This window comes from Struthio camelus, chromosome 3, assembly GCF_040807025.1.
Source record: "Struthio camelus isolate bStrCam1 chromosome 3, bStrCam1.hap1, whole genome shotgun sequence".
Classification (NCBI taxonomy): domain Eukaryota; kingdom Metazoa; phylum Chordata; class Aves; order Struthioniformes; family Struthionidae; genus Struthio; species Struthio camelus.
The window spans coordinates 140331977-140344414 of record NC_090944.1 but is presented as its reverse complement, the minus strand read 5'-3'; the positions used below and the strand labels follow the sequence as shown (position 1 = coordinate 140344414).

Genomic DNA, 12438 nt, shown 5'->3' with positions numbered 1-12438 from the left:
CCTCCCTCTGGACATTGGTTAGGGCTTGTTTCTGAATATATTCTGAACCCCAACAAACAACATTCATGGATAAACATCCTGCTTTCCATCAAACTTTTCCGAGTCACAGTTTTTGTGGGAGTATCAAATTTATTGTTCTACTTTGTCTTTTGTCTCTGTGTTGTACAGATACTAAAATAGAAAAGTTATCATAGGGTAAGCCACAATGGCCACTTACCATACATCAGCAGATACTGCCTAGAAACACTAAATTTGAGGGAATTTGAGCTAGTTTGCCTTTTAGTGAAAGAGGGATAATCTGACTAGCTTCACAAAAGAATAAAAGCATTCACAGGAGCAGTTATCTTGGAAAACATGTTAGACTAAGTTCACATCCCTGTTTACTCACCAGGTAATATCTCTGGATATTCATCCCCTAAAGCAGAAGTTAGGATGCATAGACTGCAGTATGCATTTGGTTCTGCAGTTGGTTTCGATCAGTATCCAGGCTTTTTTAGCTTCCCAGAGCTCTTGGAAATACCATTCTGAGTTACATACATTAAAAAAAAAAAAGCTTACACCATCCCCATTTAAATATAATTATTTAATATTTCAAAGACTGAGTTCAGAGATTCCCTCTCTCGACAAGATTACATGCCATGAGCCTGACTAGAGTAAAAGGCAGCAGGTGTGGGGAGAGGGAACCAGCAAGTATGGCTAAGTTATCTCTAAAAAGAGCTGCTCCAGGGAAGGGAGGAAACCCAACACATTCCTTCCCTCTGCAAACCTGCCCAGGGGCTAGGACACCCTTCTCCAGCTCATTCATGTTTCCCCACTTCTAAGTGACAGCTTTTGGATAGACTGAGAGGGCAGCTCTACGCCAGAGGACACAAGGTGACAAAGAAATCCCCCGGTGTGAACAACGTTCAAAAGCCTTCACCTGCCTGCTGTACACACGGAATCAGCTCTCCACTCACCTGGCTGACCAGTGACTGCTAAGACTGACAAAGGATTTTTCCTCTCATTAGTCAATACGACTCTTACCACAGAAGACATTACAGAGGTATTTAGAAACGTCTGCCATTTGTTACAACGTCAATGCAAATTGAAGACATTTTTAAGCTTCGTTTTCTCTGGGAACGACACTGTCCACCTGCCTTTGCCTTCTCCTCAGAAGAAAAGGGGACATCACATAGGATAACCATATCTTAAAATCAGAGCAGTAAGACTCGGCAGTGCAGGCAAACTGAGCAACATATAACAACAGGACAGTAATCTCCTAGGGCTTTCAGATTCGTTATTGCAGGGAGAAAAGTAAGGTAAACCTCACAGAAGAGAGGATTACTCCGTTTGCTTGCATACTTTTACACCTCAAAACACACATGCAAGACAGAGACATTATGAATGCCCAAATATTGGACAGACTTCACTCGGAGCTTCCCTTTCTTCAGGCTGCCAAGTCATTAGCCATAAAACACAAATTCATAAGCTTCCTCGCAGTGTTTGCGAGAGAAAAACACTAAATTAAAGATACACTACAGGGCTAAAAGAGGCTGCTTTTCGTCGTCTTAATTTCTTCAGTATTTTCTTGTTGCAAAACAGCCTCTTTTTCAGACTGTATATTCCTATTGCAGGGATGTCCGGATTCTTTAATACATTTTATACTTTTTTTTTTAATTATATTTAAGATACCTCTAGAAGTGAAATAGATTTTTCTTTCTAATTAGGTCTAGCAATTAATAACTACAATTGAACTGATTATCATACACTTGCACTACATAAATACCTATGCTGAAATTAGAGTTCTTATTTAAGTGTTTCTGTAAATTAGTCTTGACACTAAGAGCAGCTTATTCTGAATTTGATGGCTAAATTGAATTTAAAAAAAGAAGAAAAAACAATGAAGACTTCTCATTTATTCTGCTGCTCCCTACAGTCAAGAAAATAGCCCTCAAACATCTGAGTATTTCTCATCAAAATTGGGACTTATTAACCAATCAACTAACCTTCGAGGATTTTCTTCGACTTCTTCTGGTCCAAACCACCACTAGTTTATCTGGCTGCCTGTTGAAGAAAAGGAAGAAATAGCTTAATTTACAACAGGATCAGTAAGTAAACAGTTTATATTAGACCTCTTGCAACACACAATGACATCCTTAGTGGATACGCTATCTTTAAAAATAGCTTATCTAAAAAGTACTCTCAGAGTCAGTTATTTAACAGGAAAAACAACACTGCGTTTACAGAAAAATGCTGTCCTCCAGTCAGCACACTAATGTCATCCTTCGTATTCTGCTCTCCCGGCCTGCAAACATTTCCTAACAGCGAGGAGGATATCTGAATGGAGCACAGGACAGGATTCAGCTCAGAGGTCCCCTCTGCAAATCTGGCCTCTCTAAAGATGCCTTTGAAACAAGTCAGTCCCAAAATAAACATCAATACAAACTCCAGTTTGAAGCAGCCGTACCTAAAAGGGACTGCTAAATAGCATGGAAAATAGGTGATATCACTTACTTTTTGGTAAGAAAAATGTCCAGAACAATTTTTCATTCCCAAAGGAGTATTTTTCTACTTGATTACCTCAGATATCAAGAGATGCAAGTACTGCATCACTTCTCAAGAGCTTGCTAGATGACCACAGACAGATAAATTGGAGCTTCCTCGGCTACTATTCAGAAGGACAAGGATGCTGCAATTCAAAGTGGCTCTCCAAACAATTGTTTATTAGGTATTTGCAACGAGTATAGATGGAAACTCAACAAGGGACACTTCCAGTACAAATTACTTTCTCTTAAATTTCTTAAGCTTTAATTCTTTGTTCAGAGTCACAGCCCCATCAATTCTACAGTTGTCCCTATGTGATTTTGGATGTTGACGTAACTTCCAGGGGTTTTTTTGTTCGTTTTTTGTTTTGTTTTTGAGCTGTGATACCATTTCCCATCTTATGACCGCACTCCTGGTCTCACTTCCAGCCCCCGATCCTTCTTCCGGAGATTCCTGACCCTCCGTTCCTGTCTTGTTTCCCATTGCTGGCTTCTGAGATAACTTCCAGTAGTGAGAGCCTGACCAAAAACCAATCTGCAAATGTATTTCAATGGAGCTCACAACTCCACTTTAAAGTGTTAAAACTGTGCCCCTCTGCCTGGAAAACACCACTGCTGAGTTTTTTGAGCTAGTGTAGTACAATAAACCCCAGGTTTCTAAAGTCAACAACAAACTCTGTTTCCTAGCATATTATATACTTTCCTGTTGAGCTGTTCATGATTTCTGCAGGCTGCAATAAAACTAATATATCACCTAAAATCTACTTTTAAATCCCACCAGAACTAAAGTTACCATGAAGGACGCAGTTAAAGGTCAGCTCCTGTGAAGGAAATAAGGGTGGTAGGTTATATTTTCTACTCTGTATTGTGCCTTACTCCTTTAAGAAATCTCCTTAATTTTATATTTGGGATAAATTAAAGGTGAAATAAACTACTTATTTTTAAACTGTGTAAATTCACTCTTATGGCTTTTTAGGAGGCCTAAACTGTTAGTCAGCATTGTTTGCAGCTTCTCTTGTAAAATCTTGCTTGGCAATGAGGTCAACCTGCTATACTTTGAAAGCTCTTTGCTCACTCGCCATTATACGTTCTCATTTGTCTGCGTACCTTCCTTTAATGCAAGCTGTGTTTGTGCCACTGGGGCGGGCAGTGAATCATCAAGCAATTTCCTTGAAGCAAAGCAACCCAAATCCATGTCTACAATAAGCTTCCCCTCCCCCCCACCCAAGTTATTTCACTTTGCACTTTAAAGCTGATTGATTTCATTCCAGAAAATAGCTTGGGAACCAAATTTCATTTAATCTTGACTCGTTTGATCCTGAGATCACCTTTAGAGCGTAAAATAATGCCAAAAGCAATGGGGTGGGAGGAGAGAGAAAAAGAAGCCACATGTCTACAGTGCTGGTGGCTGAGGCAGAGAAGATGCTCCCTCCAGGATCCCTCCCCTCTCCTCCAAAAAGGCATCGAATTTTAGTAGCAAGTCTCTTCCCCATTCCTCCTCGCAAAGAAAGCCAACCAGTACACCCGCAAGGAAGCTGGCCTACTCACGTGTGACTGAACACCAGATATCATAAACAAGAGAAAAAAACACATTCTTCACGTAATGCTTTTACTTCAATATTTTCATGATCTACTAACAGTATGGATCTGAAGAGCAAATTTCCTAAAGGTCTCACGAGAAGAACACTCACACATTGAATTAACTTTCCAACTTTGCTGCATTCATCAAGTGCCACCACCCCTGACTTCTGCTGTCATCTGGTGCTGAAAGCAGGCAAAAGAGAAGCCACACAACATGCCAAGTCTCCAAGATCCCATGATGGAAGCTATGGGGATCCTACCAGAGGTCCCTTTCCTTCCTGCAGCTCCAGCTCAGCTAACAGGAATGCCCCTCCACCAATATTTGTGCTGATCTTGTCCTATATATCTTGGCGTCTCAAGTGATTTTTCTTACAATGGCATTGGATTATGACCCCAAGCTGAAGCATGCCCCAGGATGGAAAAGTGAAGCAGCACATCCGGCTCCACGCGGTGCCTCCATCTCAACAAGGAGGCTGGACCGCGTGGGGATGAGCTGAGAGCAGTCACACACGTGTGCAGACAAACGGGCAGGCAGCAAAGGAAGGTAACAGAGGAGCACCATCAGCACCAAAACAAGCTGATTCAAACCAGGAACGAATCCACGCTTGCATTCCTGCAAAGCAGACGCTTGCTCATTATAGAGCACTTGAGAAGAGACACACGTGGCTATGCCAGATGTCTCAAAAAAAGGAAACAAAGAATAAAAGAGGTGGCTATACATAGCCACCACACAGTTTTTTCTGAAAAACTCAAGTAGCATGAAACAATTTTCAAGTGTAGACAAGCCTGAAATGCAGAAATCCTTCCAAATTTGTTTGGACAGAAAAAAGAGACTGACAGTGAAACCTGGCCAGTCTATCCCCTACGATACTGGCAGGTATGTGTCCCAGGCTGGTAATTAACCTCATGTTTAATTTTAATTCTTCCATTTCATTTTAAACTATACCACTGCTTACTTTGTTTTATGGAGGTTGTTAAAGATACCTCGCGCTTCAATGTAGTTCTCAAGTGGAAACTGTTTGTGTGTTACACAAACACACGTTATCACCAAGACAGGCTTTATTTCCCAATTTTGTAGAACTCTATCCAGAGTACAAGGAAATATACTAACATGAAAAAGCAAACTAAACTCTCCATTCACTTTGAGAAGACCGAGCCACGCTGATGAGAAAGCATGAGGAGTGCAAGCTCCCCCTAAACTCTTTTATAAGTATATTTATTTCATGAGATTGGATACATTTTGATCCTTCAGCTTACAGTATATGAAGATCTACACCCAGAACAAAAAAGAGGACAGTCATCACAATACAGAGACAGAAAGTTTAGAGAAATTGGAATGGAGAGAGGAAGGAAGAAAAGAAAATATCCTGAAGGATGAGTTTCCTCTCTAAGTATACCACAAGCTTAACTAAAACAAAACACAAAGAATAGCAATTTTCTAAGGTGTTGTCTTCAAGAAAAATCACAAATCTAAGAATATCTTCATAGAACAGATTTACAAATAAAACCAAGAGTAACCTTCTCTTCTACAATCTGTGCTTTGCTCTTATGCCAATATACTTCTAAAAGGAGGTGCCCAGCTAGCATTTTATCAGGAAATTTTCATTCGAGGTTACTAGTGAAGTCTAAGCACTAGAAAACAGCCAAAAACAAATAATTCAGTTTGCTTGTTTAAAATATTTAAGCAATATTTCCTACTTCAGATTTCTCCCCTCCCTCAGACTGTAAAACTAGGCTGCTCATTAATCAACAATAAAAGCAAATAAAATCCCTTCTGAAGAATTAGGTTGAAGATCAGGTTTAGTATCTTTTATAAGCGTACTCCATGAGCTTAGATTGTTCCAAACACAAAATCCACACTGTGGTGCAAGCTGAACAAATACTAATGGTCAGCTATAAAAAAAAAAAATAATTTCCTGTGCTGCACGAGCAGCAGCTCTCTGTCCTTTAAACCTTAAGTGCTTTACCTTTTAGATAGGCACTTGCTCAAGTTTCAGCAAGGTCTGTATGTTTAAGGCAAAGAATAACAACACATAGTTAACGCTAAGGTGGGGGGGGGTGAGACAGGACTGAGTTTTAGCTGAACAATTACATCTCCATGCCAAATAATAGCTTGGATCTATACAATTCAACGCCACCAACCTTTCTGTGGGAGGTTTTAACATCATACTGAAATCTAACATTATCGACCTGGTGTTGCCGCTTTGCATTTCGCTCCGTCCTCATACACAGCACTCCCAAAGCAGCAGCAGCCCCTGGAAGGTAGCGGGGAAAGCCAAAGGCCCAGCAGCAGTGTGACACCACGCACACCCAGGGGCAGGTGCTGAAGGCAGGTACTTGGATCTAACAAGCTTGTACTTGCTGTTTACTCATTTTTGGATGGTTCTCCAAAAGAAATCGTTCCTGAAGAAAGAAAATTTAGGGTTGAATACTTATTTCCAAATGAGAAGTTACAATCACTCAGCAAAAAAGGGGGAGAAGATTTTCTAATTTCAAAGCGTGCAGCTCAGAAAACTTCCATCACTGCCCTACATACTATCAATTAAAATGGTACTAAAAAATAAAGAAATAAAACAAAACACACACACATACAGACTTAACATAACATCTATAATTTTAAGTCATTCCTACTTTTCCTGTTGGGTGGAAGCGATGATTTTGGTTTCTTCAATTCTCCCATTAAAACAATGGATGTAAAAACAAACACTGGAATCAGACATCTCCATATCCACTTGTATTAAAGAAAGTGCTAAAAACATTCCACAGACTGGAAAAAACTGGATCATCACCTTATATGCAGCAAATATTACTGATGGAAATGGAGGTTGTGCAAGAGGCAAGGTCTTCTGGGGTTTTGGTTTGATCATTCCAGTAAACATTTGGCACATTTTGAGTACAGAATTCTCCAAATATAATTTGTGAAAGTAGTACATAGAAGGTATTATTCTACTGTTAGCTCTCATTTTGTAAATCTTTTAGTAGAAGCAGATAACGTTAACTGCAAAAGATACGTCATATTTCTCTCCCAAACAATGCTTGCTAACAGAAAACTATAGAAGTCTTATGCTTAGACTCTGTTGTTGGAAAGAATTGCAAATGTGCTTAACTTTATGTAAGGCCACCAAAGCCAGTGGGAAGACAAATTAGTAACAACCTTCTGGTTAAAGACAGAAATATAACAGTATTTGTTTCTAAAAAAGACACCACTGCATTTAATCACTTCCAACAATCTTTAAGTGGCTGTAATGTACAAGGTACTTTTTTTGTATGCACACAGACACATTGCTTGCATATTTGTTTTGGCATCTAATTACTTAAGTGTTGAGATTGGGGTTTTTTTTTTGGTTGAGTTTGTTTTTTTTTTTTCTTACTATGTTTGATTTGAATTACATTAATTATTACAGGCTGCTAGATTACTCTTGTGAAGCAAGCATAAAAGAGTATAATTAACAAGAGAAGCAGCAGCACTAGCACAATAGCATGCAGATGCACCTATTGAAGGATAAAAATAATTACTTGAGGAGTCAAGTCAAAGTACTTCTCCGATAAGAATTTTCCCCTTTTGTTCTCTCTGTATTGTGCATGCCAGCACGGCATGCTAGGTTTTCATTAAGAATCAATCCTCCCTCCCCACCAGCACAGTTCTTTACAATACTCCTGGAATGTTATCAAGGCTCTTTAATGGTTTCTTAAAAGTAAATGCAATCAGTTCTACAACACCATTAGTTTGGGCCGAACATTACTTTTTCTCATTTTACAGATAATTATTTTGAAAGCCTCTCTTTGCAGTGTGGTCTTTTGCTCCGGGACCTATACCTGTAATATACACAGTATATTACCATTAGCCAAGAAACTAATCAAATAAGGGCCTTTTCTGGGCTTTGTACCAAGCTTTTTCCTTCAAAATTTCCTGTTGGTCACTGTCAGTGAAATTCCACTGGTGGCTACAGCTCTGGGATGTCTAGTTAAGTCACTCAACCAAAGTTTTAACCAGATCTAGAGACGCTGCTGAAAATAACATGCGCCAGCACATTGTCACATTCGCCCTCCAGCTGAGCGAAGGTACAGAACTGATTGCAAAAGTCAGAAACACAAGGAAGAAAAAATACAGTGCAGACAAAATCCAAGTTGATCACATGTACGTTACATGATTAAAATTTGTATTTTAGAAAGGGTTTTTGGTTTCTCCTCCCACCACATCCCAACTTCCATCATAGATGTAGCACTGCCATTTGTCAGTGTTCAAAACACTCTGTTATCCAGACGTTATCACTATCTTTTCTTCCGGCAAGAGGTCTTTAAATATTCGTTCAAGACAACACAGACTACTGAAAGACTAGAATTTTTGCAGTGAGCTGAATTTTAAGGTATCTTTCTAATCTTTCTGCATCTAAACAGACTGGCCCCTAGGAGACTTTTACATCTCAAGATTGTGCTCTGCTTTTCATAAGAAGCTCTAGTCTGGCTTTGCTTGATTTAAAAATAATAAATAAATAAAGGGAACAGACACTAATGATTATTTTATAAGTGCAGTCAGACCGACTGAATCTGCACAACGTCTATTTGCGAGGCCAAGTGTGGAATGTGTAGTATGTACTGCTGATGACTTGGTTTTCTTAAACCAAATACAAATGAAGTTTGCAGAATGAGCTGGATTAAACAAAGCCTAAGTTCATCCATTATTCAGAACAGGCAACAAGGACAGATTCAGCTACCCATTTTTCAGAAGTGCTGCAGCAAAGAATCTTGAGCAAAACAAACTTGGCAGGTCTATCTTACAAAAACTTTTCTTAAAGCCTTTTGCAATGGGACTTCATATTGCAGAATACAGAAACTGACCCTCGTCTTCAACAATTACTTTCTTTAATTTCCCATTTGCAATAAAAGCTGTTGGGAGACAGGGAACAGATAAGCAAACACATCTGAAAACGAGGATGACTTGACCAACCCCCAAATTTTTTCAATTACATCTAGCTGCACTTTTCTTCGTGTGATCCAATTTTGTCCTGCTCATCCCAAGGAGGAGTCAAGAATACTGCACTACAAAAACCAGCTGTACCTCTAATCTCACTCTCCTACAATCATAGACAATCACACAGGCAGATATTTAGTCCAGCAATGCTTAGTCCATGTTTACACTGCACATCCTACCACATTAGTGCCCACAAAACACTTCCCAATACTCTACAACAAACATAACCCTCCAGAAAACATGAGCTTACTTAAGCCCACTTAAAAGCTTACTTGTGACACCAACCTCCCCAGCCAAAAAAAGTTAAATAAGCTTTAAAGTAACTCTACACTCAGGTCAGGTTTTTGTTGTTAGCTAGTTAGGGCTCAGTATATGCTCCCCCCTGCTAGTTAGCCTAACTGAGCTATTCAGACGTACCTTAAATGGAAAAAATGTAGTGCACTGCTTTTTAGTGGAAAGTTCACAGTAGGCTACAATGAGTCAGTTCTTTCTCAGACGCCGGATTTTTTGTTTTATGTTGTTTTTCAGAGTATTTAATCTTCTACATTCTAACAATAATGAATCAACATTTAAAAAAAAAAAATGCTTTCACAGTTGTGAGTCAAAGCATTGCCCATCATGTGAACAGTGCTTGCCATAACTAGCCGTGGTGAGAGCAGGCACTACACAAACTTGTGTGCACAGTCCACCCGGACCTGACCTGCAACAACCTTGCTATTCTGCTCCTCTTGCTGAACCGGGGCCTGCCAAATGCTAAGAGAATAAATACAAACTGAGAAATCAAACTCATTTTTACCTCATACATAACTGGTTGAAGAAGGTGAAATGCTAGATCAGTCTGCTACGAAACTCAAGCCCAAAACACAGACCTTCAAGCAGCTAGCCTCAATATCCTAATGCTTCGTTACCTAGATGCTAATGTTCAGTGCTCACTGCTCTGATCCAAAAGTCCACGTTCATTGTGGATTAGTGACAGGAACCAGGGAAAACACAGTTTTAGCAAACTGTGTTTGGCTCTTGAGCAAAAGAGCCAGGACTTTTGAACTCAAGGTCCTGATCCACTCCTGACTCACCAGTGTCAGAAAATTATAAGACAGATACAAAGCAGTATCAGCCTCCCTTTGATTTCAGTCATGCCCATTGGCCTACCTATACCTATTTATAAACTGGAGATAACACCTCCATACAACCTTGTGTATGGATCAGTGGTAACGCTTTTTATTATGGGAACGTGTTACCTATCATTTACAAATATATTTCTATATTTAGAAAGTATGCAAGAAACTCCTTGGCACACCATGTTCATTTTAATCAGACACCATTACAAAAGAGATCTTATTCTGCTTTGCATTTTTTTTTAAACAGCAATCAAATAAAAGGCATTTCTGTTTTTCCATCTTGAAACAGCAGAAAAAAGTATTTTTCTATAATTCTTGTAGAACAAAAGAAAAGTGTGAACGCTTCACCTAAACCATGGTTTGAGAAAGTAGAAATATTCACACGAGAATCTTCTTCCTCTAATTTTTCTAAAACAATTTTAAGAGAGATTCTTCATGGCCCACTAAGGGCAATTAAAGGAGAGTGGTAGATCATCTTTCTTTTTCTTACTTTGGGATGAGTTTCATATTCCCAAATTGACACAAGAAATATTTTTTTTAATTCATGGACTAGTGAGTGCAGGGTGCCAGTTCACAGAGAAGGAAGACATTATGACTTGGACAAACCATGACTTGGAAGAAACAGTGCATTAATGTCTCCATCCTCACTCTCTTTGCAATCAATGGACTCTTCTTAAAGAAAAATTACAGTTTACTGTGTGTAGGAGGAGGAGAATTTGGAGCTATGCGTCTTTTGAAGCACCCCTCTAAATCAACACCACCAGGGTTTTCTTGTTTGCTTTGTTTTTTAAGGCTATGGCTTGGATTACACAAAACAAATTCTATAGTTTGAAGACGCTCAGAATCTACAAACATACTAAGAATTTCTGAGTGGGCAGCAAGTGCAGAATGGTACCAGCTTTTAGGGTTTGTCCGTAAGAGGAAGTTCACATCACCTCTTGCAGATGCAAGGCTTATGGAACTAAGCTGCATACATAGTCAACAGAAAAAGCTGGATACACCTATGAAGAGTATTTTGCCTCTTAGGTATTTGAAACTACCCTCAAAAAGAGCAAACCACTCCCTATTGATTATAAAGGCAGCACAAACTCTTGATCTACATACCTACACAAGATCGTAGCCTAATGTTGTGCAGTGCAATACAGGTCCCGGTATGCAGGAAGCTAAGAGGCCGATTTACGGTATGCTATGGGTGTGCATACAGGGAGTAGCGTGGAAGGGCTGGTGTGATGCAAATTCATACCTAGCTTTCTGAACAATGACCTGACCAAGGCCTAAATTAATCTGTATTTATCCTGAGATGTGGGCACTCGTGGCACATGCAGTGAGCAATCCAATTAAAGGTTTCTCATCTGTCATCTGCTTCCTTTTGCTTGTGCAAATTAATATGATGAAAGAAAAAAAAAAAAAGAAGAAATGAAAGCATGACATGCTGTGCTAGCTCCTTTTCCCCATCTGTGCCCAGGAGACTGGACTTTGCAAATATTGCCAGGTGTTCAACCACAGCCATAATAAATATGGTATCAAGAAGTATGAACCCACTTTATGTGAAGGAGAGCACTGAAAAATAAGATCTTGAACTGTTTTCTCAGCACTGATTCTGGCATCGTCTTGGTTATACGACCAACTGCAGAATCACGGATACCTGTTTTCAGCAAGGTGCCCAGCTCCAGGGAGGAGCACACCTCCTTTCTGCTCTTCAACAGCTGTGACGACAAGGGATGTAAATATGTCCTCCTGCCACAGCTTGGAGACACAGGAGGAGAAAATGTCACCACTGCAACAATTTACCAGCTACTGTCCTCTCCAAGCTTAACAAGACATTCAAAATGTAAAAAAAAATGAGGCTACACCAAGGTGATAAATTTTGCGGCAGTAAACTATATGTGAATAGCTTTTAAAATTAAAGCTGTTGTTCTTGTGCTGATGAAAAATGAAAAAGTTGCCAGAGCCACAAGATTTGGGCATGCGATATCACAGAAACGGGCGCTGGCCATTAGAAACTGCCACTACCTTTCCTGTACAAGACGCTCAGCTTCACATTGGCGGCCTTTCACGAATAGGAAATTAAACAGAGCTGCTTTAAGATGAAGGTACAGCCACAAGAAATGAAGAAATTATTGATAAGTATTTGCAGCTAAATAACTGTTCCAAAGCCTGCAAATTTGGAACAACTCCTCCTCTTCCTGCTCAATCTGCTTCATTAAGTTGTTATCCAGCTTCCAAGCTGTCTCTGAAACAGAAG

At 39.6% G+C, this 12438-nt stretch overlaps 1 protein-coding gene across 28 annotated transcripts in view; it reads right to left on the bottom strand.

Annotated features, from left to right (window-relative positions):
• Nucleotides 1-12438, bottom strand: part of EHBP1 (EH domain binding protein 1) — a 283064-nt gene that overhangs the window by 187386 nt on the left and 83240 nt on the right. For all 28 annotated transcript variants that reach the window (XM_068940596.1, XM_068940595.1, XM_068940601.1 and 25 more), the window contains one exon: nt 1986-2043. In XM_068940596.1, the coding sequence (XP_068796697.1) occupies nt 1986-2043 (58 nt within the window). The remainder of the gene's footprint in view (nt 1-1985; nt 2044-12438) is intronic.